This window comes from Cydia fagiglandana, chromosome 21, assembly GCF_963556715.1.
Source record: "Cydia fagiglandana chromosome 21, ilCydFagi1.1, whole genome shotgun sequence".
Lineage (NCBI taxonomy): Eukaryota > Metazoa > Arthropoda > Insecta > Lepidoptera > Tortricidae > Cydia > Cydia fagiglandana.
In genome coordinates, this window is record NC_085952.1 from 1,652,467 (window position 1) to 1,673,948 (window position 21,482).

Consider the following 21,482-nt stretch of genomic DNA (forward strand, 5'->3'; position numbering starts at 1 on the left):
AGTTCGAAGTTTGTAGCTCTTACATAACTTCTGCTTCGAAAATGGCCCAAGTTGGGCGCCAACTTTAACGGGAAAGCCGGTTCGCAATGAGTTTCTCGTCGCAGGAATGACAGGTTTTCCACATATAGAAGCAAGAAAGCAGGCAGCAAAATTTGTCGCTCCTAATTTATAAAGTTTGCCGTCACATGTCTTCTACTTCAAAAACGTCCCACGTTGGGCGCCAACAGTAATAGAAAGCCATGGGGCCTGGTGATGAGTGTGAATTCAATTCAATTGTGAGTCTGCGACGTACACATTTATCGTTCTTTTGTATATTCCACGGACAAGACATCATCCAGACTGAGCATAGTAGCTCTACCCCCTCTACCACAATATACGGTAGTTTTACTCCATTTTCGAGTCGTTGTGTGGCGTCCCTGTCTTTGAACGGACCAATCACGGCACGAGACTCGCTCACCTTGTCCCCCGCACCCCAGTATTTTTGGCAGCATCATTTTCATGAAATAATTGCTCTAAACTCCGTCTAGCTCTAAAATCACAGTTGACATACAGTCCTTCTTTACGGAGTATGCCATTTTGTAGTTTAGTACATTTCTCACCAATAATTTTACCTTCCAGGATCGTGTTCTTCCTCGCCGTAGCCTTAACCTCTTCAGCGCTGATCGTGGAGCGCATGGAGGGTCTCCTGGACCGCTCGTGGGTGGCGGGCGTGTCCCCAGGAGAGATCCTGTTCTCGCACGTCGTCACGCAGTTCGTGGTGATGGTCGGCCAGACCGCCCTCGTGCTCATCTTCATGATCCTGGTGTTCGGGGTTAAATGCAACGGGAATATCGCGTTGGTGGTCATGCTCACGCTTCTTCAAGGTACTGATATAATTATCTGTTCTTTGTCACTGCCCCTTCTCTCTTTAACATAAGTAGAGTCGCACCAAGATAAGTCTGCAGCGGATTTGATAGCCCACGCAGTACCTAAGTGTTATTTATACGTCATAATTTCATAGAAGTTTGACATTTAAAATGACATTTGCACTGCGTGGGCTATCATGATCGCTAAATACTTCACGGTCTGACTCTAAACAGTTCTTATGTTTTCATTTTAGAGCTGGGCCTGTTTCTCAAAAGCTTATTGTAACTTGTGACACAAGTGGAAGTCCCTTTTTGACAGCTTTTGTTAGAAAGGGACTTCCATTTGTGTTACAAGTTACAAGCTTTTGATAAACAGGGTACTGTTCATTCTCCATTATTCCTCTTCTCTCTTTCCTTATTTAGTTATTTATATCTCATCTATCTTCTTAAAAAGTAAGCAAATGTTATTATGTGTTCCATTTAGAGCTTCTCGGCACATATAGCCAAGTCAAATGTTGAGGTTCAATAGATCATAATGGTCCTGGGTTCGAATCCCGATAAGGACATTTATTTGTGTGATGAGCACAGATATTTATTCCTGAATCATGGGTGTTTTCTATGTATTTATGTATTTATATATTGTGAATATATGTATATCGTTATCTGAGTACCCACAACACAAAAAAGCCTTCCTGAGCTTACTGCGGGGCTTAATCTGTGTAAGAATGTCCTATTGGTAATATTCATTTTTTATGTTTATTTCCAGGTCTCTGCGGAATGTGCTTCGGCTTCGTAATCTCCGCCGCCTGCGAGCTTGAGCGCAACGCGATCCAACTTGCCCTAGGCTCCTTCTACCCCACCCTCCTCCTGTCCGGCGTCATCTGGCCCATCGAGGGTATGCCCTGGATCCTCCGTTACGTATCACTTTGCCTGCCTTTGACCTTGGCCACTACATCCCTAAGGTCTATCCTGACTAGAGGCTGGCCTTTAGCGGACCCTGAGGTCTATATGGGCTTCGTGTCAACCCTGATTTGGATCGCGATGTTCTTAGTGGTAACGCTGACGATATTGAGATTTAAGAGGGGTTAAGAGTGAGGGGAAGGGTCGTGAAGGGGATGGAATTGGTGGAAAAGCAGTGAGGACTATTTCCAAGCTGTCTATTTATTCATCGGTGTGTAAAGCTTATAGCCTAGTTCTAACGTTAAAACTAATGTATGATTATGCTTTACCACACCATTTTAATGGGGAGAAATCTCATCTTTTTTCTGATTCCAAACTGTCAGTACCATTTTTCCCCTGGTGGGACATGGTGATTTTTCCTATTTTTATTGAAGCTACTATGACTTCCATAGTACCGCTTGCACTATTATCCTACTTCTGAAGTCTCGTTAGGCAGCTAAACAGTACAGAGAGTTGTCTATATTTTAGAGTATGATTCTAAAACTGTTCTTCGCTAATTCTGTCCCCTGTCTAACGTCCCCTGGTTATGCTCAGTAGTCACAAAGGTGTAGGGAGTGTGGGTTCCGTCCTGCCGAGTTCCGCCCGGAGGGCCTCATACAGACGTTTTAAATTTGATTAAACTGTCATATAATTTAGGTTCTGACATTTCTATTTGACAATTTTTAAAGACTTCCGTGGTTTAAGCTTAGATTTAGTTTTTCAAACGTTTGTATGGTGTCTTAAGATGCTTTTACACTGGTATAACGCACAATTTCAACATCATGATAAATGAACACCACATTATTGCCAGCTTAAATGTTATGTTTTGTTTTGTGTTGTATATCTAATGTAAAAGTGCCTTTACGTTCTTGCTGAGCGGGTTATATTTGCTCAATCCGAACAAACTGACTTAGTCCATAGCGAATGACTGTTAGTCAAATGTAAATATTAGTATTGTATTTATAATTTATCGATAAGTACGTAGGTACTCTAGGTTTTCGGGAATGTTAGCAATAATAAGTTAGTCTCGCTTGAAGGGTTTAAGGTTCCTTCAAACGATCGGACTATGGTGAAATGTTCGATCGTGTAGAGGGGGCATTACGGGCTTACTAAGGACTTCTGTTGATACCTGATTAAAAGTTACCAATAGCTTAAGATGGTGCCATAGACATAGTGATTGTACCCCAATTGGATCTATTTATTCTTGCTTTTTTAACATGCCGCCATGCGCCATCTTTGACACATAAAAAACAGTTTAAAATTTGACATGGACAATGATAGCTTTACAGTGTGAATTATAAATGTAATCTTAGTTTTAATTGTACAGTAAGATAGTTTAACATTTTGTATTGACTTGGATGCCGACGTGTCAACTAAAAAAAAAACATTTAAAAAGTTTAATTTGGGTTTGACAGTTGAGACGTCAGCCGCCATTTCTTAGCAGGTTTTGACAGTTGTGTGGTGTTGCATGTGTAGAAAATTCTAGTTTTTTTTAAATGTGAAACGGTTTAGGTTAAGCGCTTGTTTTGTACCGGCTTCATGACTAGTATAGACGTGTTTAAGTGGCAGACTGTGATTATTTTTGCTAACATTGACATTTTTGTAATGATTAAATATATAATTATACCGTACCAAACACACTGGTTGTTTGTATTTATTCCTTTCCCGCTTGACTATGAGGCCAGTCAACTTTTTATCCATATTTTGATCTCGTAATACACGACTTTTAATAGAACTACCATCACATAAGGTGGTGGTACTAGTGCCCGACATTAGCATGTCCAATAGATGACACCCTGCTGTCACCTCTATTGACAATGGCTTAAGTTTCAAGATGACATGTACTGGGACCGCGTCGAGCACCAGTACCACCAGCTTAGAGCATATAAATGTAAAATTTAAAAAAAATGGTAGTACTTAAGCTGGCGCAAGTATTATTGAGTAAGTTCTAGGCCCCTATTCGACATACAAAATAAACCACTATAAACAAGATAGTGATATTTATTCAATGAAAAATTTACTGGGACCGACATTTTTGTCGGTAACACTAGATCCTACTCATAGTGTTGTGTTCCTGCCGGTGACTCCGGTGAGTAAGGTCGCCAGAGCGCAACGAGGGGTGTTAGGGTCGGCTATGCGTAATTTACATCTCTGGAGTTGCAGGCGTCTATAGGCTACGAAAACTGCTTACCATCAGGCGGGCCGGATGCTTGTTTGGCATCGACGTAGTATTAAAAAAATTTAATATTATATTATATGTTTGGCATTGTGAGCATATTTAATTAATTCCCAATTGGAATGTATACGACCCTTTTTTTGTATGTGCGGTTTTACATAACAATAGAAAAACCGGACAAGTGCGAGTCGGACTCGCCCACCGAGGGTTCCGTACTTAGCGTAGCTATCACGGTTCGTGAGATACAGTCTGATGACAGACGGACGGACGGACAGCGGAGTCTTAGTAATAGGGTCCCGTTTTACCCCTTGGGTACGGAACCCTAAAAAGGATTAGCCGTTCGGGGCCAGCTACAAATCAAAAGTCTACACCTAAGTACTATGCAGACAACATCTCCCTGATTTCAGCTAAGCTCTTGCCCTTCGTCTCCGGCACGAAGAAGACCGTGAAGAAGAAGGCGACCACGCAACAGGCGCAGAAGAAGAAGAAAGCCACGTGCATTCCTAGTGCTTGGGACACCGGCCCGAAATACCTGCAATTATAAACACTTGCAATAAATTCTAAAAATCTTAAAAGATTCCTAAATGAACTGCATAAAAAAATTAGTGTCCGACCGAAGGTTCGGTTTCGGTTTCGGTTTCGGCCAGTTTCGGCCAAAAAATCATGTTTCGGCCGTAGTTTCGGTTTCGGCCAAAATACGGCCGAACCTTTCGGCCGGGCCGAAACTTACGAAATGGTACTTCGGACAAAGACCAAAAGTTGGGGAATAAGTAGGACAACAATATTAATATCTAGGTACATATACTGATTCATGTATAGGTGGTATAGGTACATAATTTAATTGGTTTATTATAAAACACAATTCCACTAGTGAGGGCGCCACTGGACGGTCGACTCAGTCTTAAGAGGCTGTCAATACCTATAACGCGCACACTGTCTAATTGTATCGGAGTGAATGAGATAGCACTGTCGCACGTAGCCGTTGGCCGAGTATCCGCTCGGCCCGAGTCGAACGATGTCTTTTTCGCTCTTATTCAATCACTTATTCAGTCATTTTCCTATCTACCTCTAATGACAAATTTTAAGCGAGGCTAAAGGTTACGCTCAACTAGTGCTGCAAAGTTGATTTTCTCAATAGTTAATATTTTGCGAGGCTGAACAGCTGACTATTGATTAAAACGAAGAAAAAACCCTTAAAAGTGCCCCCAGTACAGTTTTTCATACGAATGCTCAACCTTAGCCTCACTTTTTACCTCAATTTACCATTGGTTTGTGTTCCACATGTCCTCTACTTCAGCTTAGCCTTTGGCCTGGCTGCGCCATGCTCAGCCACCGGTCTCGCTTTTTAATACAATGGTCATTGGTTGGAGTCTGTGCTCAACTACTTATTTTGAAGCCTGAAGCACGGCTTTGACTTCGCATGAAAGTTCGCCTCACTGGGGCACTTCGGACTTTTAGGCCCAGGTGAAGATCGGTACCCGGCCTTGCGATATTATTAACAAAAAATTTCGCGCTCGCTGCGCTCGCGTTTTTGGTTGACCCTGTATCTACATGTTAGCTTGATTGGTGAATGAATAGAGTTACACCAAGAAAATTCTGCAATGATTTTGATAGCATACGCAGTGCAACTAGTGCAAATGTTATTTATACGTCTTATTTCATAGAAGTTTTGACGTTTAAAATAACACTTGCATTGCGTGTGTTATCAAAATCGTTGCAGAATTATCTTGATCTAACTCTAGTAATTTTCTTAAAAAACTGCTTAAGTAACATACATTTCAAGGACATTGGGTGTTGACAGCCCCATAATATGTGTGTAAAAGCGGTTTTATGACATTTTTTCAACGATTCTAACAAGTCTACAAAAGTTTCGGTTTCGGTTTCGGTTTCGGCCGAAACTAGAGCCAAAGCCGAACATTCGGTTTCGGTTTCGGTTTCGGCAAAAAAACATGTTTCGGTCGGACACTAAAAAAAATACAAAAAATATGATGTCATAGGGTGGTAGTTTTGGCCGTATTATAATCTCCCCTCCGGCCGTGCGGTTCGACAGTCTTCTCCGACGACTAGGAATTAAGGTTGACTCACGCTAGACCGGGCCGGGGCCGGGCCAGAGCTTCCGGCGCTTCGTTTTCTATGGAAAGTACCACGTGATCACCTATCAGCCTACCTAAGTGTGTCCTATAAAACACTTACTTAGTAACCAAGAACAGAAGCAGAAAGCCGTCGTCATGGGCGCGGCAGCAGCCTTCACTTGTATAGGGAACAGCTCGCTCGTGACGGCCCAGGGCAGCGGCCCGAGACCAGCCCCGTACGTCACCATGAATACCACCAGGGAGAGGAGGGGGAGGAAGGCTATGGAGGCTACTGTGGGGCTGTTCAGGTGCTCCAGGAGAAAGTATAGGCCTAAGAGACCCTGGAGACAAATCACAGACTTAAATATACCCTAGATGAAGCAAATGTCACGATTTGTATTGAAACCAAGCGTGCCGATTTTGTACCACCTATTGTGACGTCACAGCCCCAATTTAGTGATGGGAAATCCTAACCGATTCGAAGACACCAATGCCCCTCTGCCCCGCTACGATTCAACTGTCTTGCTCATACTCATCGATTTTATATCTGCGGTCTCGCTCGCTCACTCTCCGCTCCCCCGCGAACCACGCCAAAAATCACAAATCGATTGTCATGAATGACATCGATTTTCTGACAGACGAATGATAAAGACAGACGAATGATAAAAACAGACAAATGACCTTTTTCCCAACTTTTCCCTTCAATGAAACTGGTATTTTCAAACTCTTTGACTGGATCATGTGGAAAACAAAAATAATGAAAGTTTTTTTAACACAATAGAAATTTATAACCCTACTAAACGTATAGGCAGATATATTCTCTTCTTTTTTAAGGTGTGATGATTTTTTTTTATCAATCAAATCAAATTATCAATAACAAATACTAATAGTTTTTTTAAATAGTTAATATCATTCATATGTCCGATATCGATTAAAATCGATTATTAAAAGCGATCGGTAGAACGAACAACACTAGTCGCTAAATTTGACAGACGAATGATAAACGGCCTGTACCACGAAGTCGAAGCGATGCGCGACAGTATTGCCAGTTCCGATATTCATCGTTTTTTAACTCACAACGTCAGATCAAACGCTCAAAGCAAACGCGCAATGTAATGTAAATATCGTTTTGTAACGTTAATCTATAGTTACTCAGGTATATTATTGGAATCACAATTTAGAATACTTAAAAAATTGTTTTAAAATTAATTTACGCATAATATCATTTTAAAATTACTTACATGTGATAGGAAATATGTCCTTGCCCTTGGGTGCTTGGAATTTTTGGGCTGTTGCAGTTAATTATCACGCAACGAGGATTTTTTTAATTTTTTACGGACTACCGGCTGCAACAACTGGCGCGCGTAGAATGTCAATAGCGACGGCCAACCTCGACGCTTGGTCTAGGTTCGGACACGCGAAGTAGATGCATTTGCGTCATCTAGGATATATTTAAGTCTGTGAGACAAATAATATCTAATTGTGTCCTATAAAATACTCACTTAGTAACCAAGAAGGACAGCAGCCAGCAGAAAGCCGTCGTCATGGGCGCGGCAGCAGCCTTCACTTGTATAGGGAACAGCTCGCTCGTGACGGCCCAGGGCAGCGGCCCGAGACCAGCCCCGTAGGTCACTATGAACACCACCAGGGAGAGGAGAGGGAGGAAGGCTATGGAGGCTGCTGTGGGGCTGTTCAGGTGATCCAGAAGGAAGTATAGGCCTAGGAGACCCTGGAGACAAATTGGAATATTAGGTATAACTACTATACGTGAAATAGTTTGTGATGACCTTGATGACTGATGAAAATTATTTTGAGGTCTTCAGGCTTATACATATGAGGTCTTCATGCTGTGGAGAATTCTGATTTAGAGTTCATCATTCAGTATCATTCGTCGCGAGAGGTATATATGTAATTATGTAGTTATTAAGTATTATCCTATAATTGGTGGTTTGGTTTAAGTCTGGCTCGATGACTTAAAGCAGAAAAGACTTCGGGCTTCACAGGAACCATCAACAAATTCGCGTTTCACCTGCGATCTTTGTGGCAGGAAGTGTCGTGCTGCGATTGGACTTACAGCCATAGGAAAAGGTGTGCCGCACCTTTCTCCGACGGCGCAGACCTCTTCTTAATAAACTGTCGATGAAACAATCATCTGTCAAGATTCTGTGGTCAATGATGATAATGATGGTACTAACCGAAGTGATGGCTGAGCCGCAGGTGGAAAACATCAGCAGCAACCGCCGTCCCAGTCGATCGACGACGAACGGCGTCGTCCATGATCCTGCGGCCTGTTAGTTAATATGAGGGTGTTACCACACAAATCGATCGATGTTATCGATCGGCGTCGACATGGAACAGTCGACGTCGATCGATAGTTTTTACCTTGACCAATCGATTGATCGTCGATTGTGTATAAAATTTATTGCCATCTTTCGACACAGGATTAAAACTTTTATGACTTTGACCTATGTTCTGATACGTGTTAAAATTGTTAAATATCAAACGGTGTCGCCATCTACACGAGTATAGACCAAAGGTATGGCCCCATCTTTTCGAGCATAATTTTATCTTGATTTCCCGAGGCACATTTTTTTCTTATACTTTATTTACCTAGTTAATAACGTAGTTTAATAACCTAGTTTTACGTAGTTAATAATTGTTATCGACAATTTAACATCACCCTAGTTGTCAAGCTATGTAATGTTAGTTAATGTAATGTACTGGTACCTATTACCTAATTCATTTACCTATAAAAGTTTATCACATATACAAGACACTTACCTATATAAGTTGTGGTTACCTATTGGTTAGTTGTGGATAAGCATCAGTCATGATTGTTATATAGATTTAAGAGCATGTAAGATGTATTATCTGTTGCTGTTGGTAATCCTAAATAAAGAAAATTAAAATAGTTATTTGTTTTACAAGGGGGCAAAGTTGTTGTTTAACCGCTCGTGCTAATATTGATACCGGAGCAAGCGAAAGATTCCAAAATTGAACCACGAGCGTAGCGAGTGGTTCGAAAAATGGAATCTTGAGCGTTGCGAGGGTTTCAAAGCACGAGGGTTAAACAAAATTTGCCCCCGAGTGAAACACAAGATTTTTCACCACACCAACCCGAAGCAAATATTAAATGTAAAATATCAAACAAAATCAAACCAAATCAAATCCAAATGAATGTTATTAAATATTTATCATCCAAAATCATCATTTAAAAGTCAATTCTACCCGCAAACATAAGAAAACAACTCAAAATTTGCATTTGATTACTTTGCCTCACATGTGGATAAAATGCAACTTTGCTATTCGTTTTGGAAGTGCAAAGTAATTCTTTCCGAGCTGGTGTGGTGAAAATTAAATTACCTATCTTATAGATCCAAAACTGAACACAGTCGCAAGTTGCAGTCTGCAGTCGTAGGTAGTAACAGACAGTCTGTTCGGAAAGAGAAGAGTCGTGGAACAGTCAGCAGCAGAAGTTGCTAAGCGGGCGAGGTGTTCATAATTACCTTGACACGCTCTTATTCTCTTAACAATATAATCGCGTCAAGATCATTTTGAACACCTGGGCCGCTCAGCAACTTCTGTTGCTGACTGAATGTATTGGGCCCCATACATTCCACGACTCTTCCGCACGGACTCTGCGACACGTAAGACACGTTACAGTCGCCATCAGATATATCGGAGCGGCCAAGGTGTTCACAATATCTGAACACGCACTCTAACGCCTTGACAATAGAGACGTGTTCAGATATTTGTGAGCACCTTGGCCGCTCCGATATATCTGAGTGCGACTGTACCACACATTTGAGTTTAAGTTACCACTTTGATGATTCTGCGACCAGAATGGTTATAGAGTTAGTCCAAGAAAAGCCTGCAGCGATTTTGATAGCGCACGCAGTGCAAGAGTTATTTTAATCGTCAAAATTGTATGAACTTCTTCTTCCTCGCGTCATCCCGGCATTTTGCCACGGCTCACATAGGAGCCTGGGGTCCGCTTGACAACTAATCCCATGATTTGACGTAGGCACTAGTTTTTACGAAAGCGACTGCCATCTGACCTTCCAACTTCCAACCCAGAGGGGAAACTAGGCCTTATTGGGATTAGTCCGATTTCCTCACGATGTTTTTCCTTCACCGAAAATCGACTGGTAAATATCAAATAATATTTCGTACATAAGTATGTTCCGAAAAACTCATTGGTACGAGCTGGGGTTTGAACCCGCGACCTCCGGATTGCAAGTCGCACGCTCTTACCGCTAGCCCACCAGCGCTTCTCAAAATTGGTCAAAATTGTATGAACTTATGACGTATAAATAACACTTGCTCTGCGTGAGCTATCAATATCGCTGCAGACTTTTCTTGGTCTAACTCTATAAATACACTAAAATATAATATGTAACTAGCTGTTGCCCGCGACTTCGTCCGCGTGGAATCTTATCTTCAACATTTTACATCTTTAGTACTATAATTTTCATATCCAAGCAATTTTTTATTTAAACTTTATTGCACAGTAAAAAATATACAGTGACAAAAGGTGGACTTAATGCCACACGGCATTCTCTACCAGTCAACCTTTAGGCCAAACAGAGAAGCATAGTTGGTGCGGGGTATGTAAAAACACTAAAACTTGATGCTTAAAATTAATAGGTACAAATATAAATGTAATACGAAGATAAAATAAATATATATACAACAACGATATATACGTATATGTATACAATAATGATATTATATATATATATATATATATATATATATATATATATATACATATATACATATATAGCAATGTTGATGTGGTATTCAGGATTAGGGATCTAAGTAAAACCACCAAGATAGCTAGACCAAGACAGATTTATTTTTATTCTAAACCTACCGCACATTCCTCAGCTACCCACATCTATAATTATGATGATATACCTATGTATGTATACAACATCTTCCCCCTTATGAATAAATATGCATATTTTCATGTTAGGTATACCAAGGTCAAAACACAGTTAACATAGCCAAGCAAAATCAAACTATAACCTTATCTTATTAATTGCATAACAAGACCATACATATATTTATATCTATTTTTTCTATATCTAAGTTTATATATTTATTTTACTAACAATACAGCAATATTACTTTTATCTTATAATATTACTTCTACACATTTTTTTATTTATTAAGGTTACACAAAAAAAAACATTAAGATGCAGCGATACTTGCACTAGGCCATTGTAAACCCTCTTACATTGCATTAAGGTTATTAACTGTAATTAGTATTCGAATACAATGCAGTTGAACGTTTACTTTTGCTTTGCACATGTTTTATATTTACGAGTTATCTATAACAATAACTTATAACTCTTTACGATATCCTTATATACTAGTTGACATTTTACACTTGATAAGTAAAAAGTTAGGTATTTATAGACAATATTTTTAGTTACGTATTATAGTTCGCTTTTTTTTTAATATATAGGTATATGTAGCAAAATTCACCATTCATAAGCAATACTTATCCTACACCATATCTACTTTAGTTTTATAACTAAAATCTATCCGGCGTGCGTACTCGCCGGCCTGAACGAGTGTAGCGGAAAGCGGAATCTTGATCAGCTGTGGCCTGGGGCCCACGGGACTTCTGTGGTCCCGGTGTTTGACCTCCGCCACACTCCTCCAAGTCATCATAATAGTATTTTTGAATATTTGGCCCTGAACAGCTACTATTGCCAGAGCTGTCAGTATTAGGCGGCGCCGGCGCCGCCGGTATGATTTGCTGCCTGTTGCGGCGGTATCGGCGGCCGTCCGGCGTGCGCACCCAGTAGGAGCGCGGCTCGGCGGCGGCGCGCTCCACCTGTGCGCGCACCCAGCGCCCTCTGCCGTTTATCTCGGTCGGGTCTCGAATACGCACCTGCTCATTATCCTTTAATGGTTTTAATGACCTAGTTCCTCTATTGTAATATTGTTTCGCTTTGTCATTCTTAATATCGCGTCTGATTGCTATTTCTCTTCTCACCGGAGTCTTAGGATTCAATAGGCTACTTTTTACCGGTAACTTTGTATTTAATCTCCTACCAAACAGTAACTGAGCAGGTGAGTATTTTTCACCCGATATTGGTGTGTTGCGAAAATTCAACAGTGCCACGTAAAAATCAGTTTTAGTTTCTTGTGATTTTATGATCATATTCTTGACCGTTTGCACATTACGCTCCGCAAGACCGTTCGAGCGAGGATAATGCGGTGAACTAGTAACCTGTTCGAAATCCCAATCCCTAGCAAACTCTCTAAACTCCTGCGACACAAATTGACACCCGTTATCTGATACCAGTCTTTGCGGGATCCCGTGACGTGCAAACATAGGCTTTAAAATACCTATCACTGTCGCGCTTCTCAAATCCACTATAGTGGCCACCTCCACGTACTTGGAGTAATAGTCGACCACGAGCAAATAATGTTTGTTCTTTACCTGAAATATATCAGCTGCAAGCACCTGCCAAGGCCTATCGGGGTCGGCGTGCGGCGCGAGCGGCTCGCGCGGCGGCGAGGCGCGCCGCTGCGCACACGTCTCGCACTCGCGCACCGCGCGCTCCACGGCGGCCGCCATGCCCGGCCACCACATCACGTCGCGCGCTCGTCTCTTGCACTTCTCGATGCCGAGATGACCCTCATGTACCTTCTCGATCATCTCGGCCCGTAAACCACTAGGGATAATCACCAAGTCGTTCCGAAACACCACATCCTCCACGACATGGGTCTCATCTCTCACCTCCCAGTAAGGCTTAGCTTTTTCAGTTACAATACTTTTGGTATGCGGCCATCCCTTTCTGTAATACCCCATCACTTCGCACAAACTCTGGTCTATTCTCGTTGCCTCTCGTATTGCCTGCATTTTAGTACTACTAAATGGTAGGTTACTTACCAGGGTGTTTATGTGTAAATTTACCTCCTCTTGTATTCGGTGATCGCCCCTACCTCCTAAATCCGCGGTCGCCCTTGACAACGTGTCAGCCACGTACATCAGTCGGCCTGGTACATAACAAATGCTTAAAGAATATATTTGCAGTTTTAATAACATACGTTGTAGTCTTATCGGTGTCTCGTTCAGCGGCTTTTTGAAAATAGCCTCCAATGGCTTATGATCCGTTTCTACCGTTACCTGAGAGTGCCCATAGATAAATTGGTGAAACTTACTGCAGCCAAACAGGATAGCGAGGAGCTCCTTCTCTATTTGAGCCCATCTCGTCTCGGTGGGAGTGAGCGTGCGCGCGGCGTAGGCCACGGGCCGCCCGCCCTGCAGCAGCACCGCGCCCAGCCCGCGCGAGCTCGAGTCCACCGACACCGTCACCGGCTCGTTGGGCGAGTAGTACCTAAGTGTCGGCGTCCGTGCTAATTGACGCTTAAGATCATTGAATGCTTTCGTGTGCCCCTCATGCCAGTCGAAACTGACATCTTTTTTTAATAGCTCCCTTAACGGCTCCACCTTATCTGCATAATTATGAATAAAACGAGACACATAATTTGTCATGCCTATAAAGCGTTCTAGCCCTTTTTTGTCTTCCGGAATAGGCATATTTTCTATACACTTCACCCTATCTGGATCAATCCGAATTCCATTTCTATCTAGTATGTGGCCCAAAAATTTTACAGTATCCTGACTAAACACACACGTTTGTTCTTATTGAACTTAACCCCATACTCGGCCGCTACACGCATTACCTCCCCCAACCTCTGATCGTGTTCATCTCGCGTCTTTCCGTAAACTAATATATCGTCAATAAACACCTCCACACCCTGCCTAGCAAATAATTTATACATTATACTGTGAAAAACTTCTGACGCACAACTGACCCCGAACGGTAACCTGGGGAAACGGAAGCGCCCAAAAGGGGTCGCGAATGTGCAAAGCTTTGAGCTAGGTTCATCTAGAACACACATATAAAACCCTTTACTCGCATCTAACATCGAAAAATACATGGCACCCGAGATATTAGCCGTTATTTCATCAAGAGTGGGGAGTTGGAAATGGCTTCGCTTTATCGCTTTATTTAAATGCTGAGGATCCAGACATAGTCGAATATTTCCGTCCGCTTTTTCTACTATCACAATATTGGAGACCCAGTCAGTCGGTTCACTAACCGGCACTATTATATTTAACTGCTGAAGCCTTTGCAACTCCTCCTCTAATTTCGGCCGTAATTTAATTGGTATTTTTCGAGACCCGCAGACCCAGTTTTATCAATTGTTAACTTATGTAACCCCGGTAACTGCCCAATTCCCTCAAAAATGTGCTTATGCGACGCTATCATCTTACTAATGCAAGAGTCTTTAATTTCATAAATACGCTTTATCAACCTTAATTGTACGCAAGCATCTCGCGATAACAAATTGTCACAGTCGGCGTCTAGCACATATATTTTTTGCCTAATTATAGCATCATTAAAACTCAAATCCGCTTCAAAACAACCTACAACTGGTAATATATGTTTACTAACCTCTTTCAATATTGAACTCGTCTTACATAATAATTGCTTATCAAATCCGGCAGCCACATAATTGTTTATCGAGATAACTGTCACGTCCGCACCGCTGTCCAATTTAAACTGCACCCGTGCTCCGTTTACCACTATCCACTCGTACCAGTCCTTTCTGTCAACGCTTCCGATTTCAATTCCTCTTATCATAAACTCCTCCTCTTCGCTCATTTCCTCCGTCGATTGACACGATAACTCACGCATCGTATGACTCACCAATCCGGACGACCGACAACATCTCGCGAAATGCCCTCTCCTATTACACTTAAAGCATGTCACTTGCACAGCTGGACATCTGTTGTCATCATGCGTGTAGCTACAATTCCAACATCGGCGCTCCCTCCGGCCGGCACCGGCAGCGGTCGTGGCGCGGGGCCGGGCGGGCGGCGGGCCCGGGCGGCCGGCGGCCCGCGGGCGCGCCGCGACGGGCTCGATGGCGGCGCTCGGCGCAGGCGGCTCCGCGGCGCGCACGGCCCCGGCCTGCTCGCTCGCCACCTCGGCCGCCCTGCACCATGCTGCGGCGTCTTTTAACTCCAAGTCCGACTTTCTGAGCATCCTCTCCCTCAGCTGGCCATCTTTTATCCCCCTTATCATTTGAGTCAAAATCAAGCTATCCCTTAGATCCCCAAATTTACACGATTTACTTTTCACTTTCAATGTCGCATAATATTTCTCAAACTTGTCACTTCCCTGAGAACACTCAAAAAACAGATGTCTCTCAAAGTTAATGTTTTTTGTTGGGTCACACCTCGATTCAAATTTTTCGCACAACACATCAAAATCGTCCTTTTCGGCCTCTTCAAAGTCCAATTCTTCATATATTTCACGTCCACTTTTACCAATGATATGTAAGAATAACGCACATTTTTCCTTCCCCGATGCCCCATCACGCCCCGAAGCTACCAAGTACCAATCGAAAGCCTTTTTCCAATCACGCCAATTGTCCGCCATATTACCGTTGCTGCCGTCGCATAACGGCGGGGGCTGTTGTAAACTTGCATAGCCACTATTCTGAGCGGCCGACCCTGCAATTTCTTTTCCCGTCATCACTAAACAACCGAGACGTCTGATTTACGATTAATACACTGGGTTATTTACACCTGACACCATGTGGTATTCAGGATTAGGGATCTAAGTAAAACCACCAAGATAGCTAGACCAAGACAGATTTATTTTTATTCTAAACCTACCGCACATTCCTCAGCTACCCACATCTATAATTATGATGATATACCTATGTATGTATACAACAGTTGAAATTAACTACTTTCTTTTTTAGCAAGTTGTATGAAGTTTTAAGTCAAGTGAATTTTGATGTTGGTTACTGAAATTACTTTTTTTGTATTCTCATAATAGGTGCCTATGCCCTTATACAAAGATTCAAGTTCCGCATTCCGCACTACCGAAATATCTGATCTCCATACAAACTTTCAACCCTTTTCTCACCACCTTGGGGGATGATTTTCAAAAATGCTTGAATAAGTTTTCATGTTTTTTAATTTATTACCTTTTTTTCCAAAAAGTTAAAGTTCCTAGCTTCAAATAAAATTTGCACGTGAAGACGAACTTTCATCCCCTTTTTAACCCCCTAGGGGTTGAATTTCCACGAACGTTTGTCGTATATAAAAAATGATATCGTTGTTGTATGAGAAATAATAAGGTTTTTAAAATGTCTAAATGATTAATGGAAGTGATGCCTCGGATAAGATCCGCAGTAAAACATTTCACTTTTGGAGTGCAAGGGTCCTCTTGTTACTCTAACCTGGTTAATGGGAACTTGATAGGATATTGAAAAGATAAAACCAAATATATGACATGCAATTTAATACAATTCGCTAACTACTACAATGCACTCCGCTTTAGGGCGGGCGCTGCTCAGAATACAATCGGTTTCTCTAAACTGTCGGCGGTTATGGGGTGACACTATAGTAAACCTTAATCTACGATCGCGAGAGGGACGAGACGCGGGGTTTTGGCCAAAACCTGGGATAAAAGTCTAGTGCACTCACGGGTACCGAACGTAGCTATCATCCACAGGCCCGCTGGTATTTAACGCAGCAGGCGGATCGCTGACGGTGGGCGACGGGCGTTCCTCAAGCTCCGGCTTTGGCAAGCCCGGGCGAGAACAACCCGCGGCGCTCAGGAGTTCCACAAGAAGGACCCGCGCGATGATACCTCGGGATCGTCGGACCGCGGCAAGGCTGTCCGACACACGGCTCGCGAGTCAAGGCCGTGCCCTACGGCTTGATGGTGGCGCCAACGTGTCGCGCCTCGGAGTCGGCAGGCCACGCAAGTGAAGGGGAGGCCTGTGTGAAGCACCTCGGGATCGCCAGGCGGCACGCAGTCCACAGGCCTTGGAAACTGCGCCCTGCGGTGAAAACCAGTGTCCCCACGACGCTCAGCACATCAGGGAGCGCGCAACGGCGCTCGGAGCAACACGACCGTCGGCCATGCTTGCGCTCGCCGGCGGCACGGCAAGCACTCGGTGGGCTACGCCCTTTTCGCGCACAACACATACACACACGGCGCACTTTACATATATCCCAATCTTCCACCGGCCAGGGCAGGCGGCGGAAGGGGGCGAGGCGGTTTATTTCGATATTCAATTAGGAACTGTATAAATGCTAGCGTGCCCCAGTACCAACTCCCCATCCATTGTCGATTCTAGAAAAATCCCCAGCCCTCCGTTTCGATCCATATCGACGCATCAAACGTCAAACCAACTTAAACCTTTTCCAAATCATATGACTCTCGCAAAATATCAATGCTCATTAATACTTGTAATATTTTAAGTGGTTAATAATAATTACTAATAATTATATTTCTATCGTACGTTTCCTACCTTGTTTCATTCAGAATACCTTCTTTCCGATGCGGTAACTAAACGCATAGTCTACTCTCTGACAGTTCTCCTGTCAAAATTTCAACCTTTTCACACCTTCATATTCACTATTTATGTTTCATAAAAATTCCGAAAATGATTCTAAAATACTAATTAAATTAGGAAGTGACCTATTTGAGCAGTTGGGGTAGACCAGGGGGATCATTTTGATATGCATGAAGCCAGGTTTGGTTCGATAACCTCCGCGCAATTTGGGTGACAAGTTCCGTTCAAGTGGCATACTCTTTAGACTTGTTTCTTCGAAACCAGCTAACCAGGAGGCAGGATATGCTAAACAACCTACAGCTGAGAAGGTACATTATAGTTTTACATAAGTGTCATACTCTGGTGTATGTTATTTTGTTGGAAATGCGACAGTCATATTGTACCGGTTATCTTGTATGGAAAAGCATGTATTTATCCTAGGCAAATATGTAGCATCGCTACAATATCCCCTCTCTCGGCAAAGAGGTTAAGCGCCGCTTAACCGAGGCAGCCGGGGTAACCGGAGAGAAAAAAAAAAATCTTTTCCCAAAAAATCATCTGGTCCAGTAGGACGTTAACTATACATGCGGACATATACATGTGCTCTATATTTATTATCGTTTGACACTAAACCTATATTTATTTGTTTCGTATGCTACTTAATATTTATCTTTAATTTACCTATATTATGTTCTAGAACTATAACGTAGACGTATACCTCTTAACACTATGCTGTGGTCAGATCATGACTATCACGTGTTTCACATTAGAAATCACAGCGTGTGGCCACCACACTGTGGTTTCTGCTACTCAACTAAAAAATATAACCTAGATTTCCTTTGAAATAGTCTTAAGTTGTATAATGTAGTCGCTATAGTTAATAATGAGCTAACTCTCATTTTGAGGCTAATTGATATCTTTTAATGCTAACAAAAATATTAGTTATCTTTGATTAGGCTAATTTATTCTAATTAATTAGTATATTACATGTATTTCTATTCCTAATGTAATGCTACCTATTGATATACTAATAGTTATGTTTTACTATAGCATGCTCTGCTATGCCTATATTCCTACAAATACAAAGCCACTAGTACCCTAATATAATGTGGTTACTAGTTGGTAGTTTTTATTTATTACTTATACTAGCAATAGTGGAAGTTACTTGTAACCCGCACTTAAATCAAACTCCAATATGCAGCCAATGGGCTTGCATTAATTGGAAAAGAAAAAACTTGGTTTCCTTTTCCATGTCCTACTTAGTGTATTATATCCACCATAATTGAGTCACCCTGGGCCCTTAGGGTATGTAGTTACTTATAAAATTTGATTTCCTAGGAAATGCTTGGAACAAATGTTGACCAGTTGGGTCAAAGAAGCATGTATGCTTGAAAAAAAAAGAATGGGCTAAATCTTAGTATGCCCTAATAATATAAAATAAATTGTTACGTGTGACATACACCTTGTGGGACTTTAATTATGTCCTTGACATGATACTTTCCAATTTTACCCGTGTCTATCTCCTGAAGATCATATACGACATCCGAATGCTTCTTAATGACTTTGCATTTCAGGAAGCGCGGTGCCAATTTTGCGGAGAAGAAGTGTGCTGCATTTGACTGTACAAAATTACGCCTCCATACGATATCGCCTACGCTTAGCCGTAGTTCCTTACGGCGCAGGTTATATCGTACCGCGTTTTGTTTGTACGCTTTGGTCAAAGCATCAGTGACGCGCTGGAAGATATCTGCCATCTCGTTGAGAGCAGTTGCTCTGTCGGACCGGTTGGAAATTTGGAGGTCGTCTAACGAATTTGGAATACCGCCCCTAATGGAATGCAGCATGCCATCCGTCATCATCTCTCGCCCCTTTGCCAACAAGAATGGTGTATGCCCCGTTACAATATTAATAGTGCTATTCAAAGATAGCTGGATTTGCGGTAGGTACTTGGACCAGTTCCTTTGGTCTTGTCCTACTAAAATAGCTAGGCAGGTCTCAATAGTTTGATTAAAGCGTTCTACTGTATTAGATTGAGGTGCGTAATATGCGTTATAAAATATCCTTGGTATTGAGTGTGTGGCACAGAAATCTTTAAATTGTTTACTTTGGAATATTGTTGCGTTGTCGCAGATTAAAACACATGGGATTCCCTCTTTATTTAAAATTTCTGATTCTATAAATGTAGTTACTGTTTTAGTTGTTGCAGTTCTAAGTGGGTGAATCCAACAATATTTTGTAAATACATCAACTATAGATAGTATGTAGACGTGACCAGAATATGATTGTACTAAAGGACCTATTAGGTCGATAGATAGAGTGTGTATAGGTTTATTAACCTTTTTCTGGTTTGTCATGTGCCCATGTGGAGGCTGATTTGAGTGTTTGTATGCTTTACACTTCTCACACGTGGCCACATAATTTTTCACGTCTGCATACATGCCTTTCCAAAAATAGTTTTCTTTAATTTTTGATAAAGTTTTAAATGTGCCAGGATGTACTGTTAGTTTTTCATGATTTTCTTTAATGCATTCTAGTATTAATTCTCTAGGCAAAACTATTTTCCTATTATTTTCGGTCTGTAAATTTGATATTGGTTTTGAATATCTAAATAGTACTTTATTTTTTATTTGATAGTTTTTATGAAATACTGGGTTTGTTTCTACATTTTTAAATAAGTTATTATACCAATTATCTTTAGAACTGCAACCTCCTTCGAATATTACTGCCTCAATACGTGACAAAACGTCTGGAACTACGTGCATGGAGCCTTTTTTATGTCTAATTTCAAAGTCAAAACAAGATAACTGCATTGCCCATCGCGCCAAACGACCTGAAGGGTTGTTTAGCGTTTTGAGCCATTTTAGCGACATATGGTCGGTGACCACCACAAAGCGGCTACCTTCTATGTACGGTCTAAAATGATTTATTGAGTCCACTAATGCTAGGAGTTCACGTTCGGTTGTGCTGTAATTTCGTTCGGTTTTCGTAAGCAACCTAGAATAAAAAGCTACAGGGTGTTCTATACCGCTCAATTCCTGAATAAGTACGCTCCCGATGCCGACGCTTGATGCATCTGAATGGATCTGGAATGGTTTGGAAAAATCAGGGCAGGCGAGCACCGGAGCCTGGGTGAGGGCTTCTTTAAGCGCTAGGAATGACCTCTCTGCTTCCACTGTCCAGTCTACGGTGTCTCTACCCTTCTTCTTGCCAATTAAAGCTGTCATCGGGGCTATGATAGTTGAAAAATTTGCCACGAATCGTCGGTAATAAGAACAGAGCCCTATAAATGCGCGTAGTTGCTTAGCGGTTGTTGGGCGCGGGAAATTTTTAATGCTATCTAGCTTTTGTGGATCTGTTAGTAGACCTTGTGAACCGACTATGTATCCAAGGTACCTAAGCTCTGACTTACAAAATTCGCACTTACTAAAATTTATAGTTAGACCTGCCTTGCTTAAAGCTTGAAAAACGTCATTTAAAATAACGATATGCTCTTCAAACGAATTGGTGGCTATGAGAAGGTCGTCACAATATGCAAATATCTTCTCGCCGTATTTATGGTGAAAAAGAGAGTCTACCAAACGTTGTAATTCACAGCCCGCGTTCGAGATACCGAACGGGACGCGTTTAAATTCAAATAGTCCGCGGTTTGGTACCACAAATGCACATTTTTGACATGACGTGCCGGAGCCGTCGACGTTGTCGGAGTCACATAAAGAAATTTGCCAGTAAGCCGCCGACAAGTCGATTGAGCTTAAATAACGTGTGCCACGTAAATTATCTAAAATTGAATTAATGTATGGTACAGGATATGAGTCCTTGACTGTGACGTCGTTAAGTTTCCTGGCGTCTAAACAAAATCTCCAGGAACCGTCTTTTTTTGGAGTCATAACAACGGGGTTAGACCATGGTGATTTAGATGGTGCTATCACGCCCAGCTGAAGCATCCGGTCTACTTCGTCATTTAAAGCCTTCAGTTTAACCGGTGAAAGCGGGTAATATCGTTGTTTTATTGGTGGCCCCGTTGTTGTGATCTTGTGCTCTACTAGAGATGTTTTACCC

At 42.0% G+C, this 21,482-nt stretch overlaps 2 protein-coding genes across 2 annotated transcripts in view; one reads left to right on the forward strand and one right to left on the reverse strand.

Annotated features, from left to right (window-relative positions):
• The window catches only part of LOC134675073 (ABC transporter G family member 23), a 137,850-nt gene extending 134,428 nt beyond the window's left edge, over nucleotides 1-3,422 (forward strand). The window contains exons 15-16 of the mRNA XM_063533235.1: nucleotides 619-863; nucleotides 1,612-3,422. Of these exons, the coding sequence (XP_063389305.1) occupies nucleotides 619-863; nucleotides 1,612-1,934 (568 nt within the window). The 3' untranslated portion in view covers nucleotides 1,935-3,422. The remainder of the gene's footprint in view (nucleotides 1-618; nucleotides 864-1,611) is intronic.
• Nucleotides 3,423-4,338: 916 nt separating this feature from the next.
• LOC134675077 (facilitated trehalose transporter Tret1-like) overlaps nucleotides 4,339-21,482 on the reverse strand; it is a 43,903-nt gene continuing 26,759 nt past the window's right edge. The window contains exons 7-9 of the mRNA XM_063533240.1: nucleotides 8,228-8,320; nucleotides 7,535-7,761; nucleotides 4,339-4,492 (exon numbers count right to left, since the gene is read on the reverse strand). Coding sequence (XP_063389310.1) covers nucleotides 4,339-4,492; nucleotides 7,535-7,761; nucleotides 8,228-8,320 — 474 coding nt within the window. The remainder of the gene's footprint in view (nucleotides 4,493-7,534; nucleotides 7,762-8,227; nucleotides 8,321-21,482) is intronic.